General features: G+C 47.9%; 1 protein-coding gene across 7 annotated transcripts; it reads right to left on the bottom strand.

Moving 5' to 3' along the window:
• On the bottom strand, positions 1 to 17376 carry HNRNPF (heterogeneous nuclear ribonucleoprotein F). Of its 7 annotated transcripts, XM_084904790.1 has the most exons (6): positions 17305 to 17376; positions 16957 to 17025; positions 7308 to 7468; positions 6460 to 6576; positions 5270 to 5329; positions 1 to 1932 (listed from the first exon to the last, which is right to left on the bottom strand). In XM_084904790.1, the coding sequence occupies exon 6, from the start codon at positions 1879 to 1881 to the stop codon at positions 634 to 636; it is 1248 nt and encodes a 415-aa protein (XP_084760916.1). In that variant the 5' UTR covers positions 1882 to 1932; positions 5270 to 5329; positions 6460 to 6576; positions 7308 to 7468; positions 16957 to 17025; positions 17305 to 17376; the 3' UTR covers positions 1 to 633. The 7 variants fall into 7 exon arrangements, with proteins under 7 accessions (XP_084760916.1, XP_084760913.1, XP_084760915.1 ...); XM_084904787.1 differs by lacking the exon at positions 7308 to 7468; XM_084904789.1 differs by lacking the exons at positions 7308 to 7468; positions 17305 to 17376 and adding an exon at positions 17255 to 17297.
• Positions 17377 to 18866: the final 1490 nt, after the last annotated feature.

The raw sequence follows: 18866 nt of genomic DNA, 5'->3' as shown, positions 1-18866 counted from the left end.
TCATTGTGAAAAAGTCTTTATTTTAAGAAAAAAGTTTAGTTAACAAAAAAAATTTCTTTTAACAAATTTCACTTAGCAAAATACACCCAAAAGGAAATCACAGTAAAGAAAGCTTTAAGTCAAGGCCTCACCAATTCCTACAGTATTAGTAATGTGTCTCAATTTTCAAAACTAACTTTTAAAAAGCTTAAACTTAACCTAAGAGATTTTAAATGAAAATAAACTAGAATGAACAAACATGAGAAATGTTCCTCTTTGAAATAGGGATCTAGCACCTTGAGTTTCCCAAAAATCTCATCTCCCCAATGTGTTCATGGTGGTATGGTGTATAAGATCCACATTTAATGTACTTAAAACTACTTGAAGTCAGATAACATCACCCCCTGAAATATGCTACCAAATATTAAAGAAAAACCAAAAAACTGAAAACAGTTTTAGTTTACTCAATATCACATGCCAGAAGAAAGTTTGCATGAGAAAACACTGAAGAGGTAACTTTTTAATCCAGATTTCACAAACTCATGGTGCAAAATGGGTCCCCACAGCTTCTGCTAGAGTAATAAACTGCTCTTCACTGGTTGTTGGTTGCCTATGAAAAATTATAATAACTCAAATGCGTTATAAAATATAAAATTAGTCATATCCAGTCATGCTGTTCTGGCCACTGTAGCTAGCAGCTCCATAACAGCCACTCACAGATGGGCTCTCAAGGCCACTGTAAGTGGACTGGGCTGACACCCCCATGCCTTGCATCATCTGGCTGCTATATGCCCCATTGCTAGCCCCTGTTGTGGAATTCAAGAAAAGTTCTATGTATCTATGCTGCATGTTGGCCCTGTCTTTGGACATAGCTGCCACAGCTTCTTCATGAGTGGCAAACTCAACATCAGCTTCGCCCGTAACTCTTCCGTCAGGGCCAATCTCAATATGGACTCTTACAGGGTTGAGAGGAGAGAAGAAGTTGTAAATGTCATTCTCTGTAGCTTTGTACGGCAGCCCTCTCATATGGACACAGTGTCCAGTGGTGCTCTGGACAGTGAACTCGCCATCTCCATATCTGTGGTCATACACCCCGGAGAGACAGTAACTGAGGTCTCTTCCAAACATGTCAGCGGTAAAGCCATAGCCATCGCTGAGACCGCTGTACTCCTCATAGCCCCCATAGCCTGCACTGTAAGCACCAGACCTCATCCTATCCAAGCCTGCCTGTTTGACAATGCCAATGTATCTCCTGGCTGTACCTGGACGGTCATAGGGCCCTGGCCGCTGTACAGACATAAACTTCAGAGGGGGATCCGAGTAGGTCCTAACCTCTTCCTGACTGCTCTTAAACACTTCAATATACCTGTGCCCTATTCTCTCCTTGTGCTTTCCTAGAGCCTTCTCAGCTAACTCCTGTGAGGCAAACTGCACAAAGGCTTCCCCTGTAATCTTGCCCTCAGGGTCCACAGGCAATGTGATCCCATTTGGCACGATTTCCAACCCTGCGAAGAACTGAACAATTTCCTCCTTGGTGCATCCAAATGGGAGTCCTCGAAGCCGCACGAAGCCATCATTAGCAGTGTCAGCACTGTTGGGACCACTGTGCTTCAACACCCAATCCATCTCGGTTCTGTGGGACTTGAACACCTCAATGTACCGGTGTCCCATGCTTTCCCTGTCCTTTTTAAGGGCCATTTTCACGTCATCTTCGGATTCAAGTTCAACAAAAGCCTCACCACTCTGCCTGCCTTCTCTAGTGTAGATGAAATGAATGCCTGCGGACCCATCATGAATTATGCAGCCGGAGAGGAAATTCTGCACATCCTCAATAGAGCAGGACCAGGGCAGGCCACGGAGCTTGACCACAAAGCCTTCACCTCCCTCAGGGCCCAGCATCATGGACACTTGACAGGGCAGACTTCAAATAAACTCAGCTGCTGCTTTTTGTAGCTGAAAAGAAAGCAAAATCTACTTAATTCTCCCTTTCATATGTATTATATAACAAAACATGCAAATAAATACAATTTTCTCCCTTTTACAGAGAAGGCTAAGAAATTGAAACACACGAAATACACTTGAATTTAAAATTCAATTCCAGGTCTTTAAGTGGGGGGTATTTAAAACTTCTAAGAGAAAAGGAGTCAATCACCACCAAACCAGTATTATATGAAATGCTGAAAGGTATTCTTTAAGAGGAAGAAAAAAGTAAAGACAAAAATTATGATCAACAAATATAACAAGTGAATTAAAAAATCTGAGGAACAGAATAAACTGGTGAATATAATAGAATCAGGGGCAAAGAAAGGAAATGAATTGATAATTATCAGGGGGAAAAGGGTGTGAGGGGTGCAGAAAGAGACTGAATTAAAATCGTACACCTATGGATGAGGACAATGGGTGGGGGAGTTAAGGGCAGAGTGTGGGATGGGGACAGGGTGGAAGGGAGCTATGGGGGGGAAAGGAGAAACAATTATAATATGAGCAATAAAGATTAAATTAAAAAAAAAAAACACCAAAAACCTGAGACTCTTTGACATTAAGTAAAAAATTGATGAACAGTCTAGTTTAAACTACAATACAGGCTAACATTTCCTTTGTAACTGGGAATAGGTGTTTTTTCCTTATAAACAATGCTGCAAGGATACAAGAGCAATGGCTTGCTGAGTCTAAGGATGATTTTTTTTTTCTAGATTGTCAAACTTCTTGGGTTCATATAAAAATTATCTCCCTGGCCAGGTAGCTCAGTTGGTTAGAACATTGTCCCAATATGCTAAGGTTGCATGTTCCATCCCGCCAGGGTACATGCAAGAATCAACCCTCTCCCCCTCTATAATCAATTTTTTAAAAAAGTTTCAACGTTAGCCCTAGTTGGTTTGGCTCAGTGGAGAGAGCTTTGGCATTCAGACTGAAGAGTCCCAGGAGTTTGAATCCAGTTGAGGGCACATGCCCAGCAGAGGGCGTACACTCACTATTGATATTTCTATCTCTCTGTCAACATTAGAAACATTAACATCACATATCTTTATTTCTACTTCATTTTGTTGGAAGGACTAAGGGGGGAAAAATCTAATAAGGTGTTATAAAGTACATTATGGCATCTGGCAACCAGAGTTCAAGCAGAAACAGTAAAGGTCAAATCCAACTGGAAGGACAGTTTTCTAAAGAGGAACTGAACCATTATAGGGCAATATATGCATAAGAGACAATATTTTTAGTGATCAATGCTCAAAATGGGCACATAAAAGAATACAGAAATTAAATGTTTCATGAAAAGTGTCATTTCACTGGAAGTATATTCAGCCATTAAAATCAGTGGTGCCCTAGCCAGCTTGGCTCAGTGGATAGAGTGGGCCTGTATACTGAAGGGTCCCAGGTTCAATTCTGGCCAATTTGATCCCCAGTAGGGGATGTACAGGAGGCATCCGATCAAAGATTCTCCACAGATCAATGATTCTCTCTCATCATTGATGTTTCTCCCTTCCTCACTGAAATCAATAAATAAAGTTTAAAAAACCAGTGGCAAGAGATGCCTTAAGAAGTGTGGGCATGGCCTAGCCAGTTTGGCTCAGTGGATAGAGCACTAGCCCTGGGACTGAAGAGTCTCTGGTTCAATTCTGGTCAAGGCATGTACCCTGGTTGCAGGCTCAATGGTCAGGCTGCGTGTGGAAGACAATCAATTGATGTCTCTCTTCCTTTACATTCTCTCTAAAAATCCAAGAGGAAATATCCTCAGATGAGAAACAACAAAAACTGGAGCATATTAGAAGAAAAATAGAGCCTTAGCTCAAATGAGTAACAAAACATCCCTCATAGAATTGAGGTATGTGCAAAATATGGACAAATATATAAAAAGAACTAAACTGGCCCAGCTGACATGGCTCAATGGTTAAGCATCAACCTAAAAACCATATGTCTGGATTGTGAGCTCCATCTCCAGTGGGGGCAAAGAGGAGGCAGCCAATCAATGAATCGCTTAACACTTATCTCTCATTCTTTGAAATCAACACTTACACACACCCTAGTTTTTCATAAACCAAAACAAATAACCCACAACTTAAAAAATAAAAGCATGATTAGGTAATTTGAGCTAAGAAATAGCAAACTGGCAATAACTGCACTAGTATCAGAGAGAACCAATTATTGACAAGTTATGTTTTGATCCATCATAATTTAAATTCAACGCAATAATTTGAGGCCTCTGACTAAAATTCAATGAACTCATCATTACTCTCAGGTGGTCCCATTCTCCACTGTAACCATACCCCTAAGCCCTATCAATAACTCTTAACTTCAACATCCCATACCAGAATCTGTTTCTTAAACTTCTATAAGCATAATGACTCAATCCAAAGCTGCAGAGTTCCATGTTAAGGTGATTTGATGTCACTCTTCCATTCAAAGTCTCGGTGGCCTTCCAGTAACATTAGAACAAACCAGAAGGCTAAAGGTTTCTAAGGTCTTGAAACTGTGGCCTGCCACACACTATCCACTAGCTAGTATCACCTCCAAAATTTAAAATCTTTATTCCTAAAAAAATAAAAATCTTGTTTATTCCTGTGCCTGAAATGTGCCAGGCTCCCTTGGATTTGACACACGTGGTAATTCTCTCCAAATATATTCCACTCAACCCTTTGTCTAGCTAAATCCTACTAATCCTTAAAGCCTCAGCACAAATATGCTACAGTTCCAAAAGATCTTCCTCTTGCTACAAACTACATTTTATGATTCTATGCTCCCGCAGCATAGAACATGTACTCTGGAAACAGCCGCCCCACGCCCAGGCACTGCAGGCTGAAGACCAGCAAGGCATTAATTTATAGCCATGGGGGGGAGAGGGATATATAACAATATCTTCCTCTAGAATGGGGGTTTGGGAACCTTTTTTCCTGCCATTTGAATATTTATATTATTTGAAGGCATACAAAATTAGCCTGTTCTATTTGGTCAAACAATTAACTCATCCCTAATGCCTTGGGGGGGGGGGGGGGCCAAACCAATGATTTTTAAGGCCTTAAAAAGGCCTGTAGGCTGGAGGCCCCTCACCCTGCTCTACAAAATGGCAGCCCAGTTAGGGTGGGAAAGACGTGAGGAAACACAAAAGAACAGGCAATTAAACAACCACATAAAACTATAATATTTCCACTTTTGCTTTCATAATACTCTACATGCTTATATTGTTTGAGTCAGTACTTAGGACAAAAGTTTTTCAATTTCACTTTCCTAAGAAAATTTTATGCTTGAATATAACACAAACAAACCAAAAATTACATTCCTTAAATTAGCTCACCTTAAAGAACAAGGAGGGATGTCAACAGTCGGAGACACTCCTGGTAGGTCCGGAATTGTCCTAAAAAAGAGTAATATGGCCTCAGTGCAGAGAACTCACCGGAGCAACCAGAGAGCAGTGGTCCCGGCTCCTTCCTCAGAGCCTAAGAAAGTGGGGCTGGGGTCTGCCCTAATTAAAGTGCTCGCCTGCCTCGCCCTCAAGCACTTAAAAGGCTTACCTTTTCATAGGGTAATGGGGAGGATTAACTGCAAGGCAACTCCCAGTTGCCTGGGGGGCACAACTCAAATCCCTCTATTTCTATATAAAACACTACCAGAAGAAATTTAAATTTTGAGGGTGGGTGGAGCAGGAGTACTAGGGGGGGCGAGGGCTGAGCAGCGTGTCTGGGCTGGAATCGGCTCCAGAGAAAGATGGCCTGGGCTGTAATTCACAAACACCCCTGGGTGGCAGCGTGGAGACACTAAACACTTTCTTTCCCAGTCTTACCCCAAAGCTTCACTTCTTGTGACCTGAGGTTAACCTTTTGATTAACTGAGGAAGAACAAGGGGAGGAAATGTTGAATGAAATACGCTTTCGATAGGAAAAACACTGCCCCCGCCCACAGCCACGCGATAAGGCTGCCCGAAGGCCTGACTGGAACGTCGCTAATTTCTCTTAAATATCCATTTGCCTTGTCTTACTAGCCTCCAGTAGTAGCCACAGGAGGCACTATCCTGGCGGGGGGTTGAACAAATATAAATTGTTAGTTTAAAATGGTCTCTCTGGGCCGGGATTCGCCTTTCTAACAGACTGCCAGGGCTCCCTCAGGCTCTCCGGGTGAGCCCATCCCTACCGGTTCTACGGGATTTGCTCCGATTCCGCAGATCCAATCAGGATAAACCGGGCGCGCCCCGCGGGCAGGGCCGGGCGGCCGATTAGGTTTATCTGCGCAGTAAACAGTGCGCTCAGGCCGCACCTCCCACCTTCTGGAAGGTTCAGGGCCGGGAACTGGCCCGACTTCCTCGCCGTGTTCTAGGGAGGCCAGAGCACCCCCGCCCTCCTCTGTAAATTAATTTAACCCGCAGCTGGCAGCTCGCACAGCCAGGTGGTCGGGAACCTCTTCCTGACTGGGAAACTCCTATTTCTCAATCCCAGCCCGCGGGAGCCGCCCCTCAGCCCACACGGCTGACTTTTTTGCTGTAAAACTCACCGCTGAGGGGAGCAGGGCCGACGTCGATTTTCATCCAGCGAGCGCGATCCGCAGTCGCTCAGAAACGCAGGGGGCTCCGCGGGAACTCGGGGCGCATCTCCCGGCGGCCACCTGAAACTGAAACCGCCGGCGTGAGGACGTTAGCGCGGCGGAGGCCGCCGGCCGCCAGGGGCGCGTCCGAGCCGTTTGGGCGGGAAGCGTGGCCGCCGTCCCGGACGTGGAGCTCCGGGGCGTCCCGGGCACCGGAACTAGGAGCCAGAGCTCGCCCCGCCTCCGACCTGGTGCCCGACAGACCCCGCGGCGGAGCGGGGAGTACCGCCGGACCCCGGGGCGCCCAGCCAGCCCTGGGCGGGGTCAACGGCCGCTTCCGGGGCGGAGCGAGCTGCGCGGGGAGGGGAGCGAGCTGCGCGCGCGCGGGGACCGGAGGGGGCAGGGCGGGGAGAGCGGCTCACCCGGACGCGCGGGGGTGGGGGATGGGGTGGTGAGGGCCCGAGGCCCGAGGCTTCCCGAGCGGTGGCGGGAGGGGAGGCCGGGGTCGGAGGGCTTTCGGAGACGCCGGGAGGACGTCCCGGGCGGCGAGAGGAAGTTCTCGCGCCGGCTCCAACGGGCCTCGGGGAGGGGGGCTGCCCAGGGGGACCGAGAGAGGTCCCGGGACCCGCAGGCAGCCGGCGGCTTCCAGGGCCGGGGCGGAGCTCTCGGCCGGGAACTTCCTGGGACCGGCCGTGGGGGCGGCGGAAAGTTCCTGGGGCGGCGGAGGGAGCGTTGGGGTGGGGGGCGGCGGGGAAGAGTCGCCCCAACCGCGGGGGTGAGGGTGGCGGGTGGGGGGTCGCCCGCTCGCGGCGGCTCACCACGACTGGCCTGGGGTCCGAGTCCGGAAGGCGGCGCGCGCGTCTGCGTCCCGTAGCAGAGGCCGCGTGACTGGGAGGGCGGCGAGCGGACGCAGGTCACGGGGTGTAAAGGAGGAAGTGCCGCGGCCGGCCCGCCAACATGTCACCAATGGAAACGCGCCCTGCAGGTGCGGCCCGCGGCCCGCGGTTGGCCCGGCAGGAAGTGGGCGGGGAGAGCGGCGACGAGGAAGCCGTTCGCAGCGCAGGAGGGTGCCAGCGGGAGGAAAGTCCAGAGGCCGCGGCGGGGAGGGCCGGGGCGGGGAGGGAGTGCGGGCAGCAAGGTTAAGGGGAAGGAGAAACCGTAAAATTTAAAGGAAAAACCCATCTCCGAGCGCAGGAAGAACTTCTAGTGGCTACACCTCAGCACCTCGTTTTGTAGCTTTCACAAGTCAATAGCTGGCAGTTTTTAGAAGATTAATTTTAAAGCACGCAATTCTCAAAACTATATGCCCAATGAGCAGCTACATTTTAGAAACCTATAAATCCTAATTCAAAGGAACACACTGGAAAACAAGGCAATTGCTGTAATGTAAGTAGCGACTTATATCAAGAATCATAAAGTAGAACTGAATAGAGACAAATGAGCCGACCCTTCAGCAAATTAGCTCCAACAAAAAAGGGGGCATTTACTCAATAAAAGGAATTTAAGAGACTTATCAAGGATTTACAATGCACGGGACATTTTTGGATCTTGATTCACACAAACTGGTGAACATTTATGGGACTGGGACAATTTATTTGAATATTGACTGGAAATTTGCTTTTAACAAGTTATTTTAGATATAATAGAATTGTAACGTTTAAAACAAAGGAATTAACATTTAGAAATGTATTTTGAAGTATCTGTGGATGAAATGGTTGATGGGGAATGTAGAGAAAAACCGTCCATAATTGATAATTGTTGAAGCTGGGGGATAGAATTCAAAATCTAGCCATCCCATCAAAAGTTAAGTCACTAAAAATTCACACATCCAAGATAACCAAAATAATATTCTGAAGAAATTTGTGGGGGGAAAATCTCTACAGAAATGGGTATTTTGATTGTTTCATAAGCATTTATTTCCCTTTAAGTCCTCTTCAAAGTATATCCTTTGGTAATTTAGTAGGTTGGGCATGCATTTTCTAACTTATTATATCGATACTTGCCGCATTTTAGTTTTACGAGTCTCCTTAGCTTAACTGGTTGGTGACACCGGCAAGAGCATTAATAATTGATTAATCATGATAATAGTTTCTGCCAGTGAAGGAACAACAAGTACAGAATACACCAGGGAGCCTAGCCTGTTGTGCAGGAAGACAGAAGGCACCTGAAAGTACCTGTAACAGCTCCACTGAGGAGGAAAGCAGGGTGAGATCCTCCAGGGCCCTGAAGGTCTGGGGTCTGGTTCCCTATTTTGGACTTTGATAGGGCCCCGAGTCTGATTCTCTCACATCCATGTGCTTTTCTCACATTGATGTTTCGCTGTCTTTCCCTTTCCTCCACTCTCCCTAAAAACCAATGGAAAAACATCCTCGGATGAGGATTTACAACAAAAAAAGTGAAAGGATTTGTTTGAGTAACGTGCACTTACCACAGGGGTGGGGAACTTTTTTCTGCCAATGACCATAACAGTAAAAATAAAAGAATTTTTAGAGATCTACTTAAGTGTTTGTGAATGAAATAGTGTGATGGCTGGGATTTGCTTCAGAATTATCGGAGTGAAATAGATGGGGATGTAGAGAAAACTGTCCATAACTGGTAATTATCGGAACTGGGTGATAGGATAAAAAGAGAAACAGACAATAAAGAAATAAATGTCTGTTAACAAATCCTGAAATGATAAAATTCTAGAAAATGAGGATTAACATTGGGGTTCTGAAGAAGTGACATTTAAATAGAGCAGAAGCAATGCAGGGTAGGAAGGTGAGACTCCATTCCACCTCACCCCCACAGCCTCCAGCCCCAATAGCCCCAAGGTTTCAAAGTAGAAGTTAGAAGACCATATTAGTTTTTTATTCCTTTGTATTATTACCCTACTAATTCCCCCTGATGTTTGTTCAAATTCTTTATAATTTAAAAATCCAACCCTTTGCTAGGATGTTTTGGTGTTGGTTGTTTTGTATAAACATTTTTATTTTGTGGTTAATCCTTTTTAATCTTTATAATATTCAGTTATTATATACCTAAATTTCCCAGGGGCTCATGCACCCTAAGTGTGAGGATTCTTATCTAATTTGCACAATATGCAAGTTCAAGATACAACATTTTAAGTATTTATTGTTATTACTACATTTTTATCCATCAAAGGAGATAGGTAATGATCTGTAAGCAACAGGAAAGCTGTTTTCTATTATTATCTTTAAACTATTGGACCGTTTAGTTTACTTAGAATAAATCTGAAATTAGAATACTCTACTTTTCCTAAACAGTTATCTAAAGCTGTGTTAACTAAAAAGCCAAAATAGTACAATGTGATGCCAGGTAAATTACATCTATAATGCTTGCATTGAAATTAACTTAAGGGATGATTTTTTATCTAACAGAACAAGTAACCATTGCTCTCTCTGTTTAAATTTCAATTAACTTTACATAACCAAAGAGTATTAAGTAAACAATCAATATTAAAAAATTAGATTTACATTTTTTCACAGTCTCAAAACCCTGTATTTACTCTTATCGCCCTTATCTATTTGAACTAGTACATTTCAAGCACTTACTAGCCAACCACACGTAGCTACCGTGTTTCCCCGAAAATAAGACATACTCCGAAAATAAGACCTAGTGCATGGAAAGATAAGACATCCTCTGAAAATAAGACCTAGCGCAACTTTGGGAGAAAAAATTAATATAAGACACTGTCTTAGTTTCGGGGAAACAGGGTAGTACCTACCATAGTGGACACTGATCTATATAGTGATTTTCAACCCTTTTCATCTCATGACTCACAAACTGATTTTTAAAAAAATACCGTTTCCCCGAAAATAAGACAGTGTCTTATATTAATTTTTGCTTCCAAAGGTACGCTAGGTCTTATTTTCAAGGGATGTCTTATTTTTCCATGAAGAAGAATACGGTACACATTTATTGTTATTGAAAATAAAGGAAATTTATTACCTGTATACAGTACGGTAGTACCGTAGTTGTCACAAACCAAACTGTGAATGCTACAGTATCAAGAATTTACTCATTTATTCAATGACAATCATGTCGTCATCATCTGGAACATCATCATAGCAATCCAATTCCTGAATTTCCTGGTGAATTTCTTGTGACTTCATTTCTTTCAGAATCAGTGGACCAAATCTCTCATGTTTAGCAATAGTACTGTCTTCAAATGAGTACTTCTTGTCAAGGTAGCCTGCTCGCAGTGCATTTGCAATGCAACTGTCAGTGATTTTCTCCCATGAATTCTTCACCCAAGTCACAACTTCTTGCAGTTTAGGTTCCAGTTTCCACGCTGATTTCTCTCCATTCTATTTTCAATGTAGTCATTAATTACCATGCGCAAATTGTCTTTGAATGGCTTGTTTATTTCAATATTAAGAGTCTGGAGACAGGCCGTCATTCCTGCGGGAATCATTATCTGATCCATTTTTCTTTGGTGAAGAAATGTGTTCATGTCTAGCAGATCTCTTTGGCTCCCTCACATAACAAGTGGCAGCATTAAATCGACCCACTTCCTTATAACTGCTTGTGTGGTCCAGGCTTTTTCAGTTTCAAGAATAAAAACGCCCAAAACACGTTCAATCTTTTCCTTCTTGCCCTTAGAAATGATTAAAGGTGGGGTTTTAGTTGCCAGAATACAGGAAACACGTGCACTTTCATAAGCAGTGGAGGGAATGCACACTAAGGAGGCACCCTGCCGTTCAATTGTTTGAGATGATTGGCCCATAAACACTGCAGTTTCATCCATAGCAATCATGTTGGAAAGATTGTATTTAGAGAAGTCAGCATCATCAATAAAGGACTTGAATGCAAGTGCTTACTTAATAACTTGAGTATCTTCCAACCTAAACAATGTAGTACGGATAGTTCTTCTTAAAGACAGTTCACTTCACTGAAGGAAATTATCCAGCCAGTGTTGTGATGCTTTGAAGTCTTGGGGGGGGGGGGGGGGGGGGCGCGCACCTATGTCAAACTGTGGTGCCATTGCCAAGGGCAAATTCTTGAATCTGAGCCCTATTCACAACCAAAGCCTCTGCTTTCCTATCAATAACCCACTCACAAATCAGGTCTTCCAGCTTGGAAAATAATGGTTGCCGACCTGACCCACACTTGCGCTTTTAGCATTTCCCTTGTCCACTTGTTCAATGAGGTTACCATACTCTGCTCACCATTTTTGGACCAACAGGATACTCAATATCTTCTCTTTGCAAAAAGCAGTAAGATTTTGGCCCCAAGAGTCTTCCATGATTCCTTTCTACAGAGTAGCTTTTTCTTTTTGCACTCATTTCTAGGGGTAATAAAAAGGAATTGGGGTACCAAGGCGGGGGGAGGGGGATCACTTAAAATGACACAGGGAGGATCAGAGGAGGGAATCAAATGGCACAGGAGAATCAGAGGGGAGATTACCATTTTAGTAACCCCTTTTGATCCTCCTGTGTCATTTTGATTGCCCCCTCTGATCCTCCTGTGTCATTTTAAGTGATCCCCCCCTCCCCACCCATGTACCACTGAGCACCTTCACCAGACATCCCCCTATCCCTTTATCAGACATTTACCCCCTGGGGCCTGCCACTGAGCTTGCTGGGGCCTGGATCTGGGCTGGAGCAGGGTCTGCCTCTGACTGAGAACCTTCAGTCATCATGAGGGGGGCCGTGAACATCAGGTAGTGTCACCAGAGACGGACCAGCACTCACCACCTTCGCTGTGTCAGCTCTAATCCTCCTGTTCTTCTACAGGCATCTATGAAAGTCTCCTCCTCTCTCCCGCCCCATGCTCACTGCTGACTCCTGACCTCCCTCTGCTCTGCCTCCACACAGCAGTGATGTCAGGACTCTGAATAACGTCACTGGTCACTGGTTGCTAGACGCCAGTTGGGGCGGCCCTAGCAACCAGTTTACGGTAAATTAATTTTCATTCTGAGACAGCCTTGGGGGTGCCTTATTTTCGGGGGGATGCCTTATATTTCACCCAGAAGGAAACCTGTAAGTAGGTCTTATTTTCAGGGAAACACGGTAGGTATAATTTTGACTTATCCACACAGGACAACTATTGTTGTGTTGGCTGATGTCATTTTTTATTGACACTGTAAGGGAAAAGTGATCAGTGCCCGTGACTCCTCTCTCTCTGAAATCAATAAAAAACAACAACTATTAGACTTCCCTTGCTAAAGATAAAATCTGTTCTTGAGGGGAAAACTTAATCACTTGTATTAATTGGTAGTACTCTCCCCCATAATGAGAAATGATGATTCTAGTCTAAAAAATGAAGTGAGGAGGGGAGATTTTTGCTCAAGAAAATACAATTGCTAGGAAGATAATCTCCCAGTTACCCCACTCCCTAACTTTCTTGTAGTTCTATCTCCTGAAGCAAGCAGCTCTGGGGAGGGCAGAGCTGATTGGCCCATAAACACTGGAGCCAGCTAAAGGCCTCAGGAGGGCTGTGGGTCACCCTTATTGTCTCCAGGGAGAAGAACATTGCAGTGCTTGCCCACAGCCTCCTCAGAAGGTGTCCTGCAGGGAGCCTAGAGCTTCCTGCCGGGACTCCGTGGAGAGTTGTTAGCTTGTCACGTCCCATGCAGCTGCCACAGGAGTGGAGACCACTGTAGCACCTTGACTCAATGTTCGCTGCTCAGGGACCACAAAGCACACTATCCATGAGAGTGGAGAACAGAGCCAAAGGAGGGAAGGAACAGGACAATGTACCTGAGGGGCTCCCAGCACTGGGAGCGAATACTACACACAGGACAACAGCTTACAACAGCAGTTTTCAGAGCACAAGAAGTGCTAGGCTAAATCATAACAATTTAAAAGAAAAAATGAGCACTTTCAGACAACCAAATGCAGAATTAACTTTCCAGTACTAAAAATTGACTTGAAATATTTTGGGTGTATTGAGTTAATAAAAATACATTAAAACATACTAAATTAAGAGTGATAGGAATTTGTAATAATCATACTAGGTAAGAATTTTTTAAAGAGGAGATATACTTTCAGGGGAACCCTAAAATTAGTTTAGAATTTTTCATTTCAGCTTCGTATTGCTAGCCCCCCATTAAAATAAATTTTTTTTTAATCTATTGATTTTAGAGAGGGGGAGAGGAGAGAAAGATCCACTTGTTGTCCCATTTACCGTATTTTTCGGACCATAAGATGCACCGGTTTTTAGAGAAGGGAAATGAAGAAAAAAAGATTCTGAAACAAATAGTGTCCTAAAATATTTTATGTGCATTAAAACCCAACATCACAGTCATAAACACATGTAATCAACCGTGTAAACAGCAGCATTTAGAACCATTTTAGAGCCGGGCAAGCACACAGAGACCACACAGAGCCGGGCAAGTAAAAAAACTTTTTTTTTACAGTATATGTGTAGGCTATATTTGGACCATATGACGCAGGGACTTCCCCCCCCCACACTTCTGGGGGGAAAAAAGTGCGTCTTATGGTCCGAAAAATACGGTATTTACGAATTCACTGGTTGATTCAGGTATGTGCCCCTGAACCACAACCTATTAGGACTATGTTCTAACCAACTGAGCTACCTGGTCAGGATTCCCCCCACCCCCACTGAATTATCAAACAATTTCTCTATAAATTGAGAACAGGGAAAACTTTCCTGACCATGTCTCAAACACCATAATATGGGGAAAATAACATAAAATCTGAATACATTTAAAAAATCAACCAATGGCCAGACCGATGTGGTTCAGTGGTTGAGCATCAACCCATGAACCAGGAGGTCATAGTTCCAAGTCCTGTCAGGGCACACGCCCAGGTTGTGGGCTTAGCTCGATCCCTGTTAGAGGACACGAAGAGGCAGCCACTTGATGTTTACCTCTCACATTGATGTCTCTCTCTCCAGTGAAAATATATCCTTGGGTGAGGATTAAAACAAATATTTTTTCCCAAAAAGATATAATATACCAAATATAAGATGTGCTCTTATTTTATTTTGAGTTATTACAGATATTTTAAATTTTCAAAAGCTATACACTATCTCTACTCACAAAGTTCTGTATGGGAATTTGGAGGCTGGTCAGTGGTAAATTATGTCCAATAGACAACACTAGACCAGTACTATGATCCCAACTTAATCTTTGGCTGCATGATGTGTGGATAGCAAGATCTGAATGCAAAACACAGAGAGACACTGCTATCAGACACAGATGAAAACTATGCACATTACATCAGCCATGTACTCTTATTTGAATACCAATTCAAACCTACCAGTTGTATAATATTTATTAATCCTGGCTTGTGTGGCTCAGTGGTGGAGCATTGACCCATGAACCAAGTTGCAGGCTTAATACCTAGTATTTTAAAATGTATTATAAAAAAGAAAGATCTGAGTCCCAGTCCCAGCTATGTCACTGAACAAGTGACTTGTCTCCTGGTCTCCATTTTCTCATTTGTAAAATGGAGATAATGGCATATCTCCTTATAGCCTGGTTATGAACGTGATTACTAAGAGTGAGTGCCGAGGCTCAGACCAAGGGGAGGTCGGGAGGAAGTTACCTTTGCGGAAGGGGGTCACCCTCCCATTTCTGTAGCCCCTCCAGGCACCTACCCTGTCTCCACATTCTTCTTTACCATTTTGGCCATAAATAAGAACTAACTCTTCTACTTAATCTTTCCCCTTAAGTCAGTCAGTATTTTCACTTGAATATTCCATTTAATGGGAGTTTTGTAGCAAGCCTCAAGTGAAAACCAATCACTTGTCAAACTAAAATAACATGGAAATAACTCTAATCAATTTGCAGCAATGCATACAAGAACATGAGCTCCCCAAAGCAAGGATGGACTCACCCAACCCTGGTGAGAGAGCAATGGCCAACCTCTCCCAATATTAACTTAATTACTTTCGGGGGGAGGGGGAAAGGGTGTGAGCACACAATGAGCTCACATTTTTTGTTGCCGTTAATCCTCACCCGAGGATATTTTTTCCTTTAATATTTAGAGAGCGGTAGAGGGAGACACAGAGAAACATGAATGTACCTTCTCCCACATACTCCACCGCTTGGGATCGAGCACGCAACCCTTGAGTCCGCAAGCCGAGCTCTAACCACTGAGCCATAGGCTAGGGCATATTCACTTATTTTAAAATGAAAAAATCTTGTCTAGAAATTAGCACTGAAAACACCAGTTTTCACTGACATCCTAATACATTGTCTAAATTCAGAAACAAGTTTAACTTTTAGAAAAAGTTAACTAAAGGTGATTGTGAGAATTACGTGAACATCGGTCGTTTCGATGGCGTTTTGAATGAGAAGATCATTTGCAGTTTTCAAAGTTCTCCCAGCTCCGCCGGGTTCCGGCGCGCAGAGGCCTCCCTAACCTCGGCGTTTCCGCTTCCCTCCCTCCCCCTCCCCCTCCCCCGCGCGGGGCCGGGGCGCTGCTCGCGGCCTCCCCCGCCGCCCTCGGGCCGCAGTCAGTTGAGACACAGACAGGGAAGCGCGTCTGCCCGTCCCAGGCTTCACGGGAGGAAAACCGGGGGAGGCCGACCTGCGTGAGAGCCGGACCGACCGGCCCCGGGCGGCGCTTTCCCAGGCGCCCCGAGAAGGGGCAGGGGGACACCCTCTCCAGGGCTGTGCGCGCCCAACCGTTTCTACAAAGTTTAAAGAAACCAGGGACTTGTCCGGCGTCACCAGCCGCCGGGCCCGCCTCGGTGAACCACGCGGAGCCCGGGCAAAGGGCCCCGAGAGCGTCCATAAGTTTCTTAGGCACAGTCAAGAATCAGCAAATATATTCAACAATACAAAGAAGTAAAAGGTAAGAAAAGAGAAGCGGCCGATTAAACAAGCTTGCCCAGAAAAAGGGTGGCAAACAGGCAAAGACAACGAGACCAAAACCCAGCTAAACGCAGACACCGTACCTGTCCGGCGGGAGCCGCGCAGACGGGCGCTCCGCACACGCGCCGCACAAAGAGGAAGAAGCGCCGGCGCCGGGCCCCTAAGCCAGGCCCGCCGAGCGGGAAGGTGGGAGGGGCGGAGCCAGGCCCAGCCTCCCCGCGCTCCCCGCGCTCCCGCCCCGCGAAGGGCGGCTTCACTTTAAACCCTCTCCGCGGCCGCCCGGCGCTCCCCACACCCCCACCCGGGAGTCCGCACGAGGCCCTCCTTTCCTCCATTGCCGCAGGCCGTTTCTGCGGACCCCAAACTCTACCCCGAGGTCTGGTCCCAGAGAAGGCCCTAGACCTCAGGCCCACCTCTCCCAAAGCCAATCTGCTCGCCACCCCCACCCCAGATGGATATCTCGGTGTGCGGCCCTAGCCCTCGGCCCCTCGGTCCCCACCAGCAGAAGGCCCGGACTCTGGTTGGTCCCGTTTGGTGTGCGGCCCTTGACCTCAGATCCGGCCCCGTGAGACCCCAAATCTCAGCCCTGCCACCCCACCCCTAGGGGCGCTATCCCCAGTGGGTCCTAGGTGTGCCCCTCAGCCTCAGACCTCTGGCCCGTCCCGGTCCTCCCTCACCTCGGGCTCGGAGTCGTCCACGCTCCCTTTCTACTTCACATCCGGCACCTCGGTCGTCCCCCCGAGCACCTAGAGGAGGGTGGAACGCAGGACACTTGGCAGTTGTAGCGGAGGCAGTTGAGGCTTGTTTACCATCACCATGGAAACCCTGGCTGCGCGCCCTGGGCGGGGCTTCCAGAGGCCGGAGCGCCACAGGCCGAGTCCACAGCCAGCGGCCTGTGCGCAGCAGCTTCAGGAGCCGCTGCCCTCGGACCGCGCCCCCACACCCGGAGCTGCAGCCCGGAACCTGCGCCCCCACCTGCTTTTCCCCCGGCGCGACCCCTGCTCGGTTGCCCCACGGAACCCCACCTTTTCCAGGAGGACGCAACGCAGTCGTACTTCCAAGACGGAACCGGAAATACGCAGAAAGCCGCGGGGCGGGGCCTCCACGGCGGGCATCCGGGAACCGGGACCACCTAGTCGCCATTGTGTCGCGCCCGGAGCGGAGCCGGGGATTGGTCAGCCGGACGGGGCGGGGCCTGCGGCGGGGGCGGGGCGAGGAGGGGGTGTTGGGACAGCGGGAGTTGGGGGCCAGCGCGCCCCAGCGCTGAGTCCCTGGAAGTACTGACAGGGCCCCAGGGGAGCCCCAAGGACCTCTGAGTTGGAAACAGCGTGAGAGAACAGAGCCGTTTCCTGCCGAGAACTCGGATGGAGGCTGCTCTGGTGGCAGAATTAAGGGGGATTAATAGATCGCTTATGAGATTAGCTCTTGGGCTAAACACACCCAAAGCCCCCCCCCCCCCCCAAGGTGACCCGGAAGCCTCGGAGGGATGTGAGCTTTTCAGGCCCAGAGCACCTGAGCCCGCAGCTGGCTGGAAGGACGACCCGCCTGAGGCAGCGCAACAGATGGTTCGCGATATGTTCTAGAATTAGTGATTATTACCATTTCCTGGACACTTCATAAAGGATAAAGTCAAGGCACTCGTCACAAGTTAAGCAGAAGATTATTTAAAATAACCAGTTACTGCCAGGCTGGGAGCGGCCAGGCCCGGAGCAGCCGGGTCTGGTGCGGCCAGGCCAGGAGCAGCGGCTGCCAGGCTGGGAGTGGCCAGGCCTGGAGCAGCATCTGCCAGGCTGGGAGCGGCCAGGCCCGGAGCAGCCGGGTCTGGTGCGGCCAGGCCCGGAGCAGTGGCTGCCAGGCTGGGAGTGGCCAGGCCTGGAGAAGCGGCTGCCAGGCTGGGAGCGGCCAGGCCCGGAGCAGCCGGGTCTGGTGAGGCCAGGCCCAGAGCAGCGGCTGCCAGGCTGGGAGCGGCCAGGCCCAGAGCAGCCGGGTCTTGTGCGGCCAGGCCCGGAGCAGTGGCTGCCAGGCTGGGAGCGGCCAGGCCCGGAGCAGCTGGGTTGGGTGCGGCCAGGCCCGGAGCAGCGGCTGCCAGGCTGGGAGCGGCCAGGCCCAGAGCAACAGCTGCCAGGCTGGGAGCGGCCAGGCCCGGAGCAGCCGGGTCTGGTGCGGCCAGGCCCGGAGCAGCGGCTGACAGGCTGGGAGCGGCCAGGCCCAGAGCAGCCGGGTCTTGTGCGGCCAGGCCCGGAGCAGTGGCTGCCAGGCTGGGAGCGGCCAGGCCCGGAGCAGCCGGGTCTGGTGCGGCCAGGCCCGGAGCAGCGGCTGACAGGCTGGGAGCGGCCAGGCCCGGAGCGGCCGGGACCGGAGCAACCGGGCCCAGAGCAGCCGGGTCGGGTGCGGCCAGGCCTGTAGCAGCAACAGCCAAGTCCAGAGCAACTAGGTCGGGAGCGGCAGTGACCAGACCCGGAGCAGCTGGTTGTGGAACGAACCAGAGCAACAGAGGCCAGGCCCGGAGCAGCCAGGCCCGAAACAGCTCGCTCCTCGCCTGTACCTGCCCACGGCTGCCTCTCAGACATGGCTGGAAACTTTTGCG

Source organism: Pipistrellus hanaki (genome assembly GCF_964339955.1).
Source record: "Pipistrellus hanaki genome assembly, chromosome: 14".
NCBI lineage: Eukaryota > Metazoa > Chordata > Mammalia > Chiroptera > Vespertilionidae > Pipistrellus > Pipistrellus hanaki.
This window is presented reverse-complemented; position numbering and strand designations above follow the sequence as displayed.

Coding starts and splice junctions, on each gene's coding strand:
- HNRNPF (XM_084904790.1), bottom strand. CDS start 1,881: ATGATGCTGGGCCCTGAGGGAGGTGAAGGCTTTGTGGTCAAGCTCCGT.